Genomic DNA, 17,997 nt, shown 5'->3' with positions numbered 1-17,997 from the left:
CGAGTCTTATAAAGGTAAGCTTTGAAGATCACGCCAAGGCTTCGGAAAAGCGGAAAATCATTAATTACCGTGTATTGTGTATATGCCGATTTTTCGAGGATAATGGTCTTTGACTTTATCCGCCTTTTCAAAAGTTAAGTCATTTTTTGGAGTTCAATTCATCTTTTGGAAAGTTAACCCACATCTCAGAACCACAAAACCAGCGCATTTGTTTTGAATTTTATGGATTTTGGGCGGCAAAGTAATTGCGGAGACTGCACTCCCATTTATGCACTACTTTTGAACTTGACTTCCCTTGATTGTACAAGGAACTTGCTTCCTTTCCCTCTTTTTTGCAATATATAAAAAGTAACCGACTGTGTTAAAAAAAAAGGATAAGGAGATTTTCTAGGGCTTGGTGCGAAATTTTAGGGAAGAGGAATTTTAGAATTTCGTCCTAATAAGTTTCTTCATTTATGTCTCCTCTAGGCATCCTCTAGTTTTGAACGAATTCCGACGATGGAATTTCAAATAAATTGATGCCCTGGCTATCACACCAAGAAGGAACCCTTGAAGCAGCTTTGACTTTGGGATTTCTTGAAGGTTGGCCCTTTGTAATTCATCATTCAAAACCTTTTCTCTTAACTATAGGTAATCATTGGATGAGCCTTTACCACAGTATCTCTCAACTTTTGGTCTCCTATAGTATTTTTCTCAAGGGGTTTTTTGCGGAAAGTCACCCTAGCTTCTCCCAAAGCCCATACTTTAATTGAATCTTTCCATTGAATGAGCCATCCTTGCGTCACTTTGAACCCTACTATAAAAACATCAATCACAAGTTTGGGATTTTGGAAGTTTTGATCTTAGGCATTCATCATTTTGAATATTCCTAAACCTGAGCTCATCCTTCTCTCAAGCCTTTCTAGGAGAGCCCTTCTTTTGCTTCTAAAACAAACAACCTATTATCTGAGCCTCTCCTATGAATGGTCAATGGAAATCACATTGTGCATCGTTATTGACCTCATCATTCTAGTGATTTCCCTACACTGGGACTCCTCCCATCCGTTACAGTCCGTAAAGAGCAAAGGACATTGACTAAGGTGACAGTGGGTCCTTGTCCCATTGTTGCCACTTGATATAGTAGTAGTCCCTTTGGAACCCCTCCTAGGACCCCTGCTAAATTAAGCGGTAACAAGTTAATGGGACTCAAAACTACATCCAGTGTAAGCACATAGTGGGTGTGGGTGTGTGAAAGCAACTCCTATTGCTACCTAGCTAAAAGAAACACAATGTAACTGCACAAACAAAACAAAACCATCAGAAACAAAAGAGAAGGTGTCAAGCTATGTTGGAACTAGAAGCCATGGCAAAATGTGGGAAGAGAGAAGAAAGCTCCTCAATCTAGTCACCATTACTGCGAAGGGGGTAATGCACTGTCTAATAATGTCATGTGAATAATTACCAAGGCTAAGGGGGCATGGCTGTGTAGTCTTTGATTGAAGAGGCCCATAACTCCTAATATCCAAGTCCAAGGGGAAGAATCTCTGAATGGAAGACTAGCTGCTCAACCAAACCAAGAGAGAGGTCATCCATGTGGAGAAAAATTGTTATGGACTGAATACCCCAAACAGTATAAAAATTGAAAATAATTCATAATTTCATGCCTTGAGAATAATAGAGGATGAATGAATAAAGAGCCTCTTCGAGGGGTTAACATCTTTTTACAATATATCAGATGCATAAGATGATCCCTAAAACTACGTTTCCTTGGTATGTCTTTCGTATATATATAGAAGACGAAGGGTACAAATACATATAATGGATGTAGACTGATGCTAGAGGTACGTCTGCTTTGAATTATACAAGGGCCTCGAAAGGGCAGTGAGAATCCCTTGCCCCAAGCTACGTCGAGCCGTCTTTGGATTCAGACTCCCCCCTCCAGCCCAATGAAACAGAGCTCACCAGTGGCCGGCCAGAGCTTCAAGCCCAACGAAGAGCCCCCTGACGAAGTGGAAAGCCCAACGGAAGAAAGAAAAGATGAAATTATCAATATAGATTAAGGTAAGCTTATAGTGACTTGCTGCTTGTAGCTGTTTTATCTGCGTATGAATGTAGAGCATTACTGTGTGTTTTCTTTTTGATAAGATGAGTTTCAGTTGTATGTGAGGAATTTTGAAGAAGCAGACAAGTTTAAAATAGAACAGAATCGTAGAAGTCTGTTTATATGTATTCTGGTAATGGGTATGGCTGGCCAGTGTTTTCAAGTAATGGAAATATAATCCTTTTTGTTCCCCAAAAAATTATCAGGGCTTCTCACTAAAGGTTCGTTTTGTACGAAGTGAATATTGAATGCCCGCTGTTTTTTTCTATTTCAAATGAAATTGTAATCCAATGGACTGCCTCCTGTTTGAAGTGTGTATAGTTTAGCAGCTAGGGGCATGACACTAAGACACATTTTCTATTCTATTGTGATTGTAGTTTTCCATATCAAAGAGAAACAAAATTGAAATATGCGATATCACCTGCCAGGTCAATGACCACGGGTGTGATGCAATGAGAATTACCTTTTTTCCTTCCTTCTGAAGCTCCGAGGCACGCAGATAGAGCTCCCCTCTGACAGCATAAGCGACCTTCTTCACATTCTCATTAATACACTCATAATCCAATGGTCTAGGAGCCATGATCTAAACTTCTCAGCAACAGAGTACCAAAAAACCTTCCACAATTACCAGTTCAAGACGCCAACCAACACCTAACCTGAAAATCCATTAAACATCTGATAAATATGAAATCTAAAGGAAAAGAGTCCCACGCAGAAGACATTTAACAACACAGATTGCATTTGTTCTGAATTTTTTTTAAATTTAGGATTGCAATTTCAGACAGAACACGGCAAGCTGGAACATGAAGCAAAGAGCTGATTCAGTCCTGACACCTGCAGTAATAATCGGTCTTTTACGCAATCTTTTCGAATCTATAAATTTGCACAAAAAGAGCATTGAATCGAGTTAAATTTGTTAAATACAGAGAAAATGCATGAAATCGAGTTAAATTTATTAAATACGGAGAAAATGCATAAATGCCGTACTTATAGGGTTAACTTGATTTAGTCATAAAGTCAATTCTACTGGTATCAAAGCGAGAGTAGATTGGGCATTACATGGATAATAAGTTGCTATGAGTTGCAGAGGTAGATCAACTACCTAGATACCCAAATATGCACAGAAATGTATAGATGTGAAGATTTATTTGCTGGATATTTTATCCTACATGATGGAGGAGGAGTGAAAACATATGGGTGTGATATGTTGTTTTGGCTTATAATGATGATTAATGAGTTGTTTTTAGTGAGATTTTTTGAAAGTTTTACAGGGGGTTTTTCCGGTGTAATTTCTCTAAAATCTGGTAGAAATTTATTGAAATCACAAATTTGATGAGTAACTTGCACAATCGAAGTGCCCTAGGGGTTTTTCACGATGCTGAATCCATATATACAGTAAAAAAAACCAGTGTAAATAACACAAATCAAGATTTCACCTCAAAATTTTCCGCTAGATTCCGGCACCAAAAATTCCAAAAAATTGCACTAAAGACAACTTTGATGATTAATGGCTATGTGTTAATGAAAGACCATGCAAATGAGGTTTGAAGGCCAGGTCAAGGTGAGAAGAGTACAATGTAAGCACAATAGAAAGGAGCTCAAAAGAATGGATATACACTATATAGTGAGAGAAAGGTCAAGTAGTTGTGCAGATGAAAGAACATAGATGGATTTGATGGTGCCAAGGCCTACTGAATGAGCCAACATGTTTTCTTTTTCAACTAAAAAAATCGCCCCTGGAGCAGCTCTCAGGCGTACATAGTCCTACTTAAGATTGGACCATGGGACCTATAGGGACCAAACCTCCCCACCTAATTGTTGGCCCACAGCCTCGGCACTAAGCCAACATGTTATGGAGAGCTGCAATAGCACATGAACACCCTATAGTGTTTGGTCCAAGTTGTAAAGCCTAGCCATAGGCATTATGCATTCCCCAAGGTTATTGTAAGACTTGTTTTTCAGACACACATGTTGTAATGTGGTAGCACATGAAGTCATCCCTCTCATGCATGGAGAGGATGGAGGATCAAGTCGTGCAATGAACCACTTGAATAGTTACGACGGTGGCAAGTGTAATCATATGCTAACTTGAGGTTAGTTTGTTGTAAGCATTGTTATTTAGGCATCCATGTTGTACTGCAGTGACGCATGGAGTTACATATAATCAAGTTGTGGAATGTACCACTGATGTACTTGTATGCAAGCTTTAGGGGGAACATGAAATAGTTGATGAACCATATACAAGAAAAAGTGTCTAAGTTGACAAATACAACAGTTCGTTACCTATGTATTTCAATGGATAGTAACTTTTTTATGTGAACTTCGACAAAAATATTAGGTTCATCTCCCTAAGTCAAGTGAAAGTTTAAGGAAAGATTGTTGAGGTAGTTATGATCAACTTAATTAAGTCACAGAGCTAATTTACAATTTACCATAGCTATTTAAAAACATGATAAGCCTAAGATGTCTTTTAGCCATTGTGAGGGCATGGCAAGAAAGGACCCGGTGTAAAATGCTCGAGAATTGGCTAGTGTCAATGACATAGTGCCAATGACATAATAAAACAACACTTCAATTTTTCTCTCCCACCAATTTGTTATGATTTATGATTTGGCCTATTTTATTTTTATTTATCTCTCATTTTTTTTATAAAATGCCTATCGTGAAATTAGAGTTTAATCGTTTAATGCAAATTCCTTTAAACACGGATATATTTTAATGGTTTCCAGACCAATGAACAGTATCTTTAACATTAAGTTAGATACCTTGAGTCGAATAAGGGGATAAAGAAAAGATAAATCAACTGCTTAAAATCTCTTCAGTTGCACAGCTCGAATGTGCACCAATCAAATTAAATAGCCATAATTTTATTCCTAAGCTGCAAATTTTACTTTACATCTTGTCATCTTACTCCTAACCTGCAAGTTGTACGTCAGATCACATAACTTTTACTCCGGACTGCAAAATTTACCTTGCATCGCATAAGTTACTCCTAACCTGCAAATTTTACTCTGCATCGCATAATTTTACTCCTAAGCTTCAAAATTCGCATGAGATGATTTCGAGGGCCACAAAATATTTAGCATTCAAATAATTTAGCAATAAGTCCCTGAATTTTCTTATTTTCTACGACGTTTACATCGCTAATGAGTAAGAATCATGCGATTCGCTCCTTTCTTTCAAAGATTTAAGAAGAATTTACTCTGACAAAGCTCAAATCGTCAGTCTTTAGCCCTTATACTCCTCAAACTTCTGCTTGTTTCTGATAAACGGGAACATGACGAACAAAAGCGCAAAAGTACTCCAGTTCCGGGTAAATAACAACTCCTACATGTGAAAAAATAACAAAGCTTACCTGTTCGTAGAAGATAAAACGATTTCGCTTCCTCCTGATAAACAATTTTGCCTCCGAAATCCTTCGCTGCTGCGAAGATACGGAGGAAGCTGATAATGGAGTCCAACTGTTGGTAGAGAATGAAGGAAAAACTTCGCTTCGTGTGAACGGGGATTTCTCTGTAACAGGATATTGAGCACTGCTCCGCCACAGCCAACCAAAATAGAATGTGAAAAAACCCGGCGCTATCTTGGCGACTTACTGCTTCACTTTAAATATACTACTGCCATTGATTGAAAGGAGTCGCTCTATTATTATTTGTGTGGGTGATGTGTTTGGTTTATTTATTATTTGTGTGGGCGATGGGTTTGGTTTATTTGTCTGATATCGTATCGTAGATAATTTCAATTTTAATTTTATTTTCTATTGTAGGTTGTAAAATTGATCAAATTTAGGTGGTTAATCTGCATTGAAGAGAGTGATCTTTTTTCTTTTTCTTTTTTTTTTCAGCATGTAAAGGAAATTTTTCCGACCACAAAATCGATCTTAGATTCCGCCAATAACCATCCACGGGGAGACTGCAGACAATCTACATCCAGAAGGCAAATGTGGTCACACATCATGTGTCCCATGGCCAACCTTCAAGATCACAAGAGAGTGATCTTTAGTGAGTATTAATGTTTACACATTTATTCTTTATTACTAAAAGAATTAGTTAATTTGCTCAAGGTAGATTTTCATTTATCTATTTTTTTTTGGATTTTAAGTTTGTAATATATTTTTGAGATAGATTTCCATTTTTGTGAAAGATTTTTAAATCTTAAATTGTTATTATATTTTTGTTATTTAAAAAGATAATTTTTTATTTTGAAAATATTTTTGAATTTTGAATGGTTAACCTATTTAATTAGTTAAAAATAATTTTAGATATAAAATAAAATGATATTAATAAAATGTTAATATATTTTATGATTATTATTAAGATTATTTTGTATAATTATTATATAAATTTTTTATTAAAAAGTATATATGATTAAAGAGTAATAATTTAAATAATAAAGATTGAAGTTTTATTTTTTTATTCTACTTTAAAAAATTTATAAGAAAATTGACTCATTAGGATAAGGTTAAAAGAGTTAAGTGTTTGTCTTTTACAATTTTGCATACAGGTTCCAACAGAGTATTTGAATGGTGTTGTACAGGCAGGAATTTGCGGTTGTGGTGCATGGCTTAAGATTTGTGACAGAAAACAATACAAAATATTTTGGCAGGGCAACACTGGCACTAACATGAGGGTTGAGATTTTGGCATTATGGAGACTTTTATGGTTTGTAAAGAAGCTCTCCATGAGTACAATTCACGTATTCGGGGACTCCACGCCCCTCATTGACAGAGAGCTGGGAAAATAGTACTTTCCCCTCCACTACTTGATGGTTTGCTCAACCACATACACTATTTAAAACAATACTTTCCCCTCCACTACTTGATGGTTTGCTCAACCACATACACTATTTAAAACAAACCTTTGATTGCATCACCTTTCATCACATTTTCAAGGAGTCTAACACTGTTGTTGATTCATTGTCGAAAAAGGGTCTTACCGAGGCTACAAGTTTTATGTTCTTTCAACATTTGGAGGACAACACTATTAGAGAGGCTCACTCGATTCACCTTCCATAGTTTTATAGACATTGTCTATTATATTTTGCTTAATTTGTGAACATGTCACTGTGTAATGTAGATTCATTAAGAAGAATAGTCTTGCATTTTTGTGCACGCTAGAGCTATTTATACTTAGCTTCATATGACTCATTACTTGGACAAGCAGGGGCACTCTCTCACTCTCTCACGCTATATGCTAGAGACTATATGTATGCACTATTATTGGAACTATATGCTAGAGATTATATGTATGCACTATTATTGAAAATGCACAATACTATATATAAACCATATATAAACCTATGTTTTTTTCCTCTGAAAAAAAGGGTTAAAAGAGAATATTTTTTATAGGTAGCTTAACTAATAGATGAAATGGCTCATTTTCTAACATTTTTTTGGTTAATTTTGTTCAAAATTTGGTATAGATTTTTAAAAATAAAAATTTAAATTGTTTAATTTGCAAAAATTAAGTGTTTGGGGAGTTTTTCAAGTTGTTGAACCATTTATACATTTAAATGTGTATTTTAAATAACAAAAAAATCACAATCTCATTAAAAATTGTATTGTCCATTCCAACCAAATAAATTATATCATCTATTTTTTTTATGAATAAATATTTTTAATATATTTATAAAATTATTAATATATTTAATTTATAAATATTTTTTAAATGATATCTAATAAAAAGTTTATATTGGAGTTGTCTATAATGCGACTTTTTGGAGATTCCGGTGACGGAATCCGGCGGAAGAAACTGAGGTTAAATCTTGATTTGTTGCAGTTAAAATGGTTTTTTAACTGTATATTTGGATTCAGCACCCTCGAAAACCCCTGGGACGCTTTCATTGTGCAGAAATTAGCTATCAAACTTGCGATTCCAATAAATTCCCGCCGGATTTCGATCAGAAAAATCGGCCGGAAAAACTTTCAAAAAATCGCGTTATAGACTATTTCGTTTATATTTATTATTTTTAATAAATAAATTGGTATTAAAGATAAGCAAGAGGGATTATAGATTTCATTCACCAACGCCTTACAAAGTTGACAAAATTATCTAGCACGATTTGACTTAGGGAAATAGTTACACACTTAAAATTAAATAAAATTATAATAATAATAATATATATCCTGAATCTATCGTTTAGTGGGACGAATCTACCGGCCTCATATCGATGAAATTTTGAGGATAACATGCATAAAAAGAACTTGTCAAAAGTCTTTGTTTTGTCTGACTAAGGCGAATATTTTTTAATACGAACACAATATTAATATTTTATTTTTGAGTCGTGTATATGAGAACGAGAAAGGAACTGGATAAATACGATTTTAGTGTTCATAGGTTGGCATTTTTTGTGGTAGAGAAATGTTTGTGAATTATTTGGAGAGATATTGTTTGTATCAAATAAAATAATAAATAATTAGTTGCGTAGATTTTTTACCTAATTTGGTGGAATTTTATTATTTTAAAAATAATAATAAATAATTAGTTGTTTAGATTTTTTTAATAATTTGTAAAATTTTAAGATTTTGTTAATTTGTTATTTTATTAATTGTAGTATTATAAGGATGAGATTTTGTTAATTTGTTATTTTATTAATTGTAGTATTGTAAAGATGAGTTTATATTTTAATTTTATTTTGAAGGGTTTTTATTATTTATTTAAGGTTAAATTTTATATTATTTTATTATTATGGTTAATTAAATATTTTTAATTATATTTTAGATAGGTTTTAGTAATTTATTAAATAAATTGTAATAAAAGTGTAAATATTGATTATAATAGTAATTAAAGTATTTAAAATAAATACTTAAAAGAGGGCGAGAAGCACATCATAAATTTATTTATGAATAAAAAGTTTTTTGAAATGAGAGTATTACATATGAAACACTATTGCATTTTATTTGTAAGTTAAAGTAGAACATCTAATATTGTTGTATTTAAAAGGGATATTGCTTTTGTTTTTCTATTTTTCGTATACATCATCATACTGATGGAGAAGGATATCATGTTTGAATATGCAGTCTTGACTCTTTGAGCTTTGTATTGTTTATACGTTGTAATTATGTTTTGCTCCATGTCATATATTTTTCATGGTGATTTTGAACATTGATAAACATGATCATCTTAAAATAATAAAAAGGATTAAAGTTGACTTGGGTGAGAAGAAAAATGGGGTTGTGAGTCCACCCGTGGAGAAAGGTAAGGGGGTTTAAAGGGGATTGAATTATGTTTAATGATGGTGACATATCTTACCCATAAATCCTCTTTCATGTTATTGCCATGTTCTAGTTTTATCTTAATGGTTATGCTAATTAAATTAGAAGCACAGTGAAATAATTAATTACTTTTAATAATAGTTTTCTACCCTCAAGTACCTACCCCCTGTTTTAGAGCAATCAATTCCTACTTTATTGCAATCAAGGAGAGATCTAACAAGACTTATTATAGAAAAATATAGCACCTTAGTGTAAGCCTCACTGGGTAACCTAGATCAAGTATAACAATGGGAGTGTCACCATTGTCACCTCAGCAACAACTCCCCTCATTTTAGTGATGGATACAATCCAACACAAGGCAAGCTTCCCTAATATATCTTAGGGGTCAAATAACCCAAATACATTAAAGTAAGTGCCCCTTAAGGGTTCTACAACATTTTTCAGCGAAGGGTAAGAATAGGAATTAGGGTTTAGGATGGATTGAAGAGCAATTTCAAGATTTGAGTTCAAATGTTCTTATGGCTAAATCTAAAGACTTAGGGAAACCAGTGGAGGCTCAATATAGGTTCCCAAAAACAGACAACCTATAAATTCCACTTGGTTGTCATAAATTGGATTTTTAAATAAAAAATTGCAGTAATACAATACTTTGTAATAGCAATAATGTTATGAACCTTTTGCATTAAAAATGATAACAAACCAATAATTACAATCAACTTCGAGGAGGAAACCTTCGTTTACAACAAATACAGTGTATAAGACAAACTTTTATGATCCTGAGACTAGGTCTCCTCAATGTCTATATAGGAGATAAAGGCAATTATAATAAAATCATGCAATAAAAGGTTCTAGCTAGCATAACAATATAACAATATAAATGTAATAACTCAATATCTCGTGCTTAATAAAGGGCTTTACAGTTAACATGAGGCTTATATAGGGCTTGACATGCCCCTCTCCTTCAAACAAATGTTATACTCAACACTTGAATAACTATGGATGTTTTTACAGGAGCAACTCATCTTCCCATGTCATCTCTTCTACATATAGGTCCTTCCAATTTATGAGGTACCCAATAGTTGTTTGGTTTCTTAGTTGCTTAATCTTTATTTCCAGGATTGTTTCTAGTTTTAGTATCACTTTCCCTTCTTCATTAATCTCTAGAAAAATAATTTGGACTCAGATCTTGTCACCAATTACCTTATTTAAGTAAGAAACATGGAAGACTAGATGTCTACATAGAGATGGAGGCAACTCCAATCTATGAGTCATACTTCCAATCCTCTGCAAACACCTTATATTGGCCATAATACCTTGATTTTGAATTATTGTCCCTCTTTTGTTGCTTAATGGACATTTATTTATCTAGTTGTAGTCTCGCAAATACACAATCCTCCACTTTAGACTCCCTTTCATTGTGATGTTGATCTGCTTGTTGTTTCATCTTATTTTGTGTTATAATCAAGTTGTCTTTCAATAGTTTGACGATCCCTTATTGGTGCCCTATGTGATCCTCCATTACTTTGAACCTTTATAAACCCTTTCAAATGTGATTTGATGGATGGAGGATGATATCCATAAAGTGTTATAAATGGGAACATTTTTTATAAAGTATGAAAGGATGTGTTGTACCATCATTCTACCAAGGGAAACCACTTTACCCATTGTGTTTATTATCATATGCAAATCAACATAGATATACTTCTAAACATTTATTCACAATCTTAATTTTCCCATTGGATGAGGATGGTAAGATGAGCTGTGACCAAATTGAGTACCCAAACGACAAAATAATTGAGTCCAAAAATTTCTTGTGAAAATTCGATCTTTGTCACTTACAATAATATTTAGTATGATCTCTGTCAGTTACAATAATATTTAGTATTCCACGTAGCTTTTATATTATTTCCATGAATGATTATGCCAGTATACTTGCTTTAAAAAGATGAGAAAGAGAGCAAAAATGGGCAGATTTTGTCATTTGATCTAGCACTACCATAATGACATTCGTTCCTTCATAATTGGATAAACCTATGATAAATCCATTGAAACTTCTTCCCACACAAGCTCGGTATAGCTAATGGTTGTAAGAGTTCTAAGATCTTGATTGTCTCTCAATTATTCTGTTGGCATGTCATACATTCAACCACAAACCTTTTCACATGTGCTTTAAGACCTTCCTAAAAAAATATTTTTTGATCCTATGGGATGTTTTCATGCACCTTGAATGTCCTCCTATGGGAGAAGTGTGTAATTCCAAAAGGACCTTCTATTTGAGTTGAGAATTCTTACATAAGCATAAGTGATCTTGATACCACAATAAATTATTCTTCCAAGTAAATATTTCTATTGCAGCAGGGTCCTCCTGTAGTTGTTGATTGATTTTGCATACCTTCTCATCTGACTTCCTTTATATTCGCGCTTCTTCCATACAATCAAATTGTGGAATGCAAATAGCACATAGGAAGTCCTTTGTATGTTCCTCTTTACTAAGAGTGTGTTTGTCATTAATATTTTATTTTTCCTTTTTGTATATAATTTCAAAGTCATAACCTAGCATCTTGGCAACCCTTTTTTTTTTTTATCTTTTGAAGATAGTTTTTGTTCTAGGAAGTACTTCAAACTATCATGATCTATTTTTACTTTTAAGTGTCATCCTATTAGATATGGATGCATTTCTTAACCTCATGTAGTATATCCAACATTTCTTTATCATAGATGGGTCCGATTAAGTTCTTTCCTTTATGTTTGTAATTTCAAAGGCAAGGGGCCTTCCTTCTTGCATCAAAACTACACTAATGCCATGGCTTGAGGCATTAGACTCCACAATAAAGGTTTTTGTGAAATTAGGTGTGGTCAATATGGGAGTTGTACAAATCACCTCTTTAAGACTTTTAAAAGCTTTGGTCACTTCTTTAGTCCAAGAAAATGCTTCATTCTTTAATAGAGGTGCTACTATTTGACCATAATTCTTGACAAACTTGTAATAATATCATGTCAATCATAAGAATCCTATGAGTTTCTTCAAGCTCTTCGGGATTGGTCATTCCCTAATAGTTTTTGTTTTGTTAGGATCCACTTTGACACCTTCATGGAATACAATATGGCCCAAATATTCCACTTCTTGACCCCCAAAGGAACACTTGGAAGGTTTTGCATAAGTTGTTTCTCTTATAGTAGTGTTAATGCCTTAACAACAAGTGTAAATGCTCTTCCCAAAATTTGTTTTAGAATTGTATGTCATAAAAAAATGCTAACATAAATTCTCTATGGAAAGGTTTGAAAATAGAATTCATCAAGTTTTGAAATGTTAAAGGTGCAGCAGTAAATCCAAATGGCATAACCAAAAAATGATAATGATGTTTGTATCTTTTAAGGCTGCTTTGGGAATGTCTTATCGTCTCATTCTTATTTGATGATATCTAGAACGAAGATCCAAAATTAGAAAGAAAATTGCTTAGTGCAATTCATCTAATAATTCATCAATGATGATAATAAGAAACTTATCTTTGATTTTCATTTTGTTGAGATGTTTATAATTTGGAGAGACACACCATGAACCATCATTTTTAATAACCATCACCACTGGTGAAGGGAAAACACTTTGGATAGGTTAAATGATGCCAACCCCTAACATTTCTTGAACTATATGCTCAATGTCTCACTATTTTATGCATGTGGATACTAATAAGGTCTATTGTTAGGTGGTACACTTCCAGGTTGCAAATGAATAACATTGTCATGATCTCGAGAAAATGGATCTCTTATGCATCTCTCCAAATACCTTTGAACAATTGTCGATAACTTTTTGGAGATCTATTAGAGTAAAGGATCTAGATGTTTGAACATATAAAGCACACAGTTGTGAAACCACACCATAATATTCCTTTTTAGCAATTTTTTCATGCAATTAGAGCTGATCACTTTAGAGGGTTTCCCTTGGATAACTTTAAGCTCAAATTCCTTACCTTCTAAGGAAAATTTCATTAAAATATCTTGAAAATTACGGGCCATTGTTCCTAATGTTTATAACCATTGGAACCCTAATACAACATCAACACTACCCATTTGCGTTGATATCATGGAACTATCCAATAAACACTCCACCATATTTAGCTTAATACTATGACACCACCCTATATAATTTGTGGCACCTCCATTTGCAATCATTATTATAAATTTCGATGCTAGAGATACAAAGCAGTTAATAAGTTTTGCTAATGCGTAATTGATGAAGTTATGGGTGTTGCCTAAATCAATAATCACTATTACCTTTTTCTTTTTTTATATATCCCTCTATCTCAAGGGTTCATGGAGCACTAATGCCTGAAAATTCATGACAAGATATTGTTCGAGTAGTCTCTTCCAACTCTATATCGAGTGATGGTTCTTCTTATTGATATCTTCATCTTCACATTTTATGTAGAATAATTTCTTCTCACCGCATTTATGCCCCTTATTGTACTTGCTAGAGCAGTTGAAACATAGTCCCTTTTGCTCTTCTTTCATCCATTTCTTGATTTGTCAATATTGTTGTTTTAGAAAAGGGGGCATGATATTCTATATAGTTATTTGTAAAATTCCCTTCCAGTTAGCCTTCAGAGTTTCAACAATTTTATGAGTTTATATTTATAAATTTTCACTGATGCCTTTCGTCAACAGTTTGGATGTATACTATTGTAGGTGTTTTCTCACAATTTCAACTTCGGAAAATACACAGAGTGAACAATATGCATTCCAAATAAGGCCTTCAAAGCGTTCAACTGGTTTATTTAATTACCTAGAAAATTACATGGAGCTTATATATGAATTCTATCATAATAAAAACAAACTAAAATGGTCCCATTACATTCATTGTATAAATATACTGGAGTTAGAATGAATCATAGGAACCTAGTAAACTAGCTCCCATAAGATGACCTTTGTTTTATCAGCGCTTTTCAAGGAGATCAACGATGAGTATCAGTCCTCCAATCAGTCATGTGTAGCAACTCCTTTCATTATAAATATGACCCAGTGACGAAGGAAATGTATCAGCAGCTCTAGCATATAACCAGTAAGGAAGAATGCATTTTTATCCCACTTGAACCAATCTCTAATATTGATCCTTACTAGCAAGAACACCTAACTTTCACTCCCATAACTTTGATCTGCTCCATATACAGTCCCACGACCCCACAATAGTCACATTCAACAAAAATGAAAGAGGAATTGTGCCAAAAATCATGTCAGCTTCATTGAGAGAACTCGACCCAGCTATGAACTTAGGAACTCAACCCCATGAAGATAGATCTCGGCCTAGAAAAAAAAGAACCAGTGACTCTGCCTCCAAGAAAAGAGAAACTTGTGCCTCTAACTCTAAAACTCACCTTGCCTTTGTCTAGAGGATTCGACCAGCAAAAATTTGAGAATGTGAGCAGATCTCGTCCTTCTCCATCTATAGGAATGGCTTCAATTTTGGCTTGATTTTTCTCCCTAAAAGAAGATGAATGAAAAACAATAAATCATATATTCAACTAATAACATCTATTATAGTACAAATATTTTGCTAATCTCTTTTCTCCTTGAATTGCAACAGCGAAATCTATGTGGTATCACTCCTAGAACCAGTTAGAGTGTCTAATTTCAACACTGAAACCGACTATGGTGACTAAGGTTTCCAAACCCTAAGCTTCTTCTCAAAAAAACTCTCCAATAACTCTTTTCTCAAAAACTCAAATGCACGAATGAGGAGAGTCTCCTCACTTTTTCTCCTTTATAAAGTTATCACCACTTTTGCTACGATTTTTCCCTTTTAACTTTTATAAAGTAACTTTATAATATTTTCACTTTATCAAGTTAAAGTGATTTTTCACTTGCCTAAGAAATATCCCCTTTTCACCCCTTAGATTTTTATAATGTTTTCTTAGGAAAATTAAGTCTCCTTATTAATTTTTTCCCCGCTTTAGCCTAGGGAACCATATTAGGCTAGCGAACTTTGTCATAAGCTTCCTAAGTGGCCGGGAACATTACAATCCTCCCCGCCCAAGATTGCTTGTCCTCAAGAAATTTCAACTTAGGATGTTTGAGCACTTGCTCACCTTCCCACGTCGCATCTTTCATAGGTAAATCATCTCGCTTTATTAGGTATTCCTTCATTGTTTTACTCCACAACTTCCTCTCCCTTGTTTCTATGATCTTTTCTAGAACCAAGATCAATTCTCCTTCCTCATCCAATGGTGAGAGTTTTATGGAAGTGACAATAAGTTGTCTCGGGGCCTTTTCAAGGCACTGGACATGGAATATGTTATGAATCTTACATCCTTTAGGAAGCTCTATGATGGGCCCCAGTATTGCAACAAGAATGTTGCAACTTCCAAGGCTACCAACTTAAATTATCAACCTGGGGTTTGTACAAACTTAAGAGGGGTCGACACTGTATATGCAACACACAGCTTACTCTTCATAGTATGACTCCCTTTGATACACGTGAAATAAGGCAATGAAACAACTTCAAATGAGCAAATATCTAGGTAAGTAACCAATCCTAAGTTGTAGAAGGTAAATAACAATAAGCAAACCTATTCTACTTTTTTCTGGAAAGTAAATCTATTTTTTTTGCAAAAATGTAAAGCACAATGACAACCAAGCAAATCTAATATATTTTGCTCGAAAGGAAATATCTTCTATTTTGCAGGAAAACAAAGTCCTAGATTACTCTTGCAAGAAGGAAATCACATTTTGCTTAAAGTGAATTGCGGAAAGGAAATCTAGACTAATTGTAGAAATCAACATTCAAGAAGCAAACAATGTAAGAGTTAAATAGTAATCTAACCAAGCTTCAGCTCAACCAAAATGGCCTCAGAGCATTCATAGGCTATAAATCTACTTCTACCATGAATTTGGAGTGAATAAGAGCTCAAAAATAAATTGCTACGAGTTGCTACAAGATTGCTAGCTAGTCTGTCCTCCGAGTTATCTCATTGAATGACCAAGAAAGTCAAATGCAAATGAGATGAGGTAAATTTTGTTATTAAGTAGGATGCCCTAGAACTCCAATCCAAGTGGACTCGCTCAAAAATACCCTTGTTAACATGTGCTACAAATTAGTTAAAATTTGGAACTAGGGCCAAATTCCACTTTAGATAGCTCATTTGATGGAGATGATGATTGCATTGAATTCCTCTTTTTGAGAGTACCAAAGGTGATATAAAGATCATCTAATTTGAATAAGTAGAAGTATGTTTTTGAATTTATGCCCACACATGTGCAAATTGTTCAGGTCGACCACATCATCATGTAGGCTCATGAAGTCCAATGGACGTGTCACTTCACCCTCAACATCTTGTATAAATATAAGTGACCTCTCACCTCATTTGGCATCATCACTCACACATTTTATTCTCTCCTTCTCTCATTGGTTCATACAACTATTGGCCAGATCTTCTCTCTCACACGTGTGGCAAGGAAGACGATTTTTTTGGGCAAATTGCACGGTTGAATTTCAGGATTGTTGCATGGGTTTGATCAACGTTGACCAGACACATTGACTCATCATTTGACTATGATTTTAATGGGAAAAATTTGTTTTTGGCAAGCTGTAAATATTGGCACGGAAATCGAGAAATTTTGAGCACTTTGACCTGCGTTGACCACATACCTGTTTGATTGCAAAAATTGACTTCAGTTAACCGAGTTTGACTGCTATTTTGTGGAATGTTTTGACTACTATTTGACCAACTAAAGAGGCCAATTTTGACTTCCTTTGACCGAGCTTCAAAGGGGTAGTTTTTATGTTGCATTGACCATATTTGAATTTCTCGTTAGGGCTGAATTTGACTGCAATTGACTGCAAATTTGACAGGGTTGTTTTGACTTTGATTTGGCAAGTCAACTTTGATTTTTTGTACTCTATCTCTGCTGAACATTTGACATAATAATAAGAAGAATTGATCAAAGGGTTTTCCCCACATTGGGTTTTTTCCCTGGCATTCACCAAATCTGGTGTCCTCTTGTCTTGGCTTGTCTCCTGCATTTTATATTATGTTCTATCTACAGTTACTGTCAATGTGATTTATGGTTAATGTGATTGCTATTGGAAAACTAAATTGGAAATTGTCATTGGGATGCTAAAGGAACATTGAAGTAATTATGATAAACATAGAACATACCATTGTTAACTAAAATTAACATGGTATCAGAGCCCGGGTGAAGACAAAGCACAAGCAAGAGAGAGAAAAGCAATCACTAAGAGAGATTTGTTGGTCAAGGACAAGCCTCAATGGATTTTACATTTTACTTCAAATCTGAGGATAAGCTTAAGGACAAATCATACTATCATGCATGGAAGATGACTTTGGATTGGACATTGGAAGAGCATGATGCCATGGACTATGTGCAAGGAAGAGTGGTGGAGCCTCCTTCAAATGCACCGACTACTGCAAATACGAAGTATAAGAAAGGTGAGGATAAATCTAAAATGATTATCATAGACTCCATTCAAAAGCATTTGGTTGCTTATATTTATGATTTGGGGACATTTAAGGAGATGTATGAGAAGTTGGTTGGGATGTTCAAAGTAAACAATGCAAATCAAATCCTCTTTCTCAAGAACAAGTTGAAGGACGTCAAGATGGATAAAGGGGAGTCTATCCCATCCTACTTTATGATAATAACACAAATCAAGAATGACCTACTATCTATAGGATAATTTATTGTTGATAGG

The 17,997-nt window shown here is 34.3% G+C and overlaps 1 protein-coding gene across 2 annotated transcripts in view; it reads right to left on the bottom strand.

The window, feature by feature from the left end:
- The window catches only part of LOC149247442 (glutamate--glyoxylate aminotransferase 2-like), a 251,463-nt gene extending 245,748 nt beyond the window's left edge, over positions 1–5,715 (bottom strand). The window contains exons 1-2 of one of the 2 annotated variants that reach the window (XM_089458217.1): positions 5,436–5,715; positions 2,544–2,736 (exon numbers count right to left, since the gene is read on the bottom strand). In XM_089458217.1, the coding sequence (XP_089314343.1) occupies positions 2,544–2,660 (117 nt within the window). In that variant the 5' untranslated portion in view covers positions 2,661–2,736; positions 5,436–5,715. Of the gene's footprint in view, positions 1–2,543; positions 2,737–2,914; positions 2,938–5,435 lie in introns of those variants that run through there. The other variant, XM_089458218.1, reaches the window with a different exon arrangement.
- Between the last annotated feature and the right edge of the window lie 12,282 nt (positions 5,716–17,997).

The sequence above is a fragment of the Pinus tabuliformis genome, chromosome 7, assembly GCF_031772625.1.
Source record: "Pinus tabuliformis cultivar Carrire ecotype Pingquan chromosome 7, CPIR1, whole genome shotgun sequence".
NCBI lineage: Eukaryota > Viridiplantae > Streptophyta > Pinopsida > Pinales > Pinaceae > Pinus > Pinus tabuliformis.
This window is presented reverse-complemented; position numbering and strand designations above follow the sequence as displayed.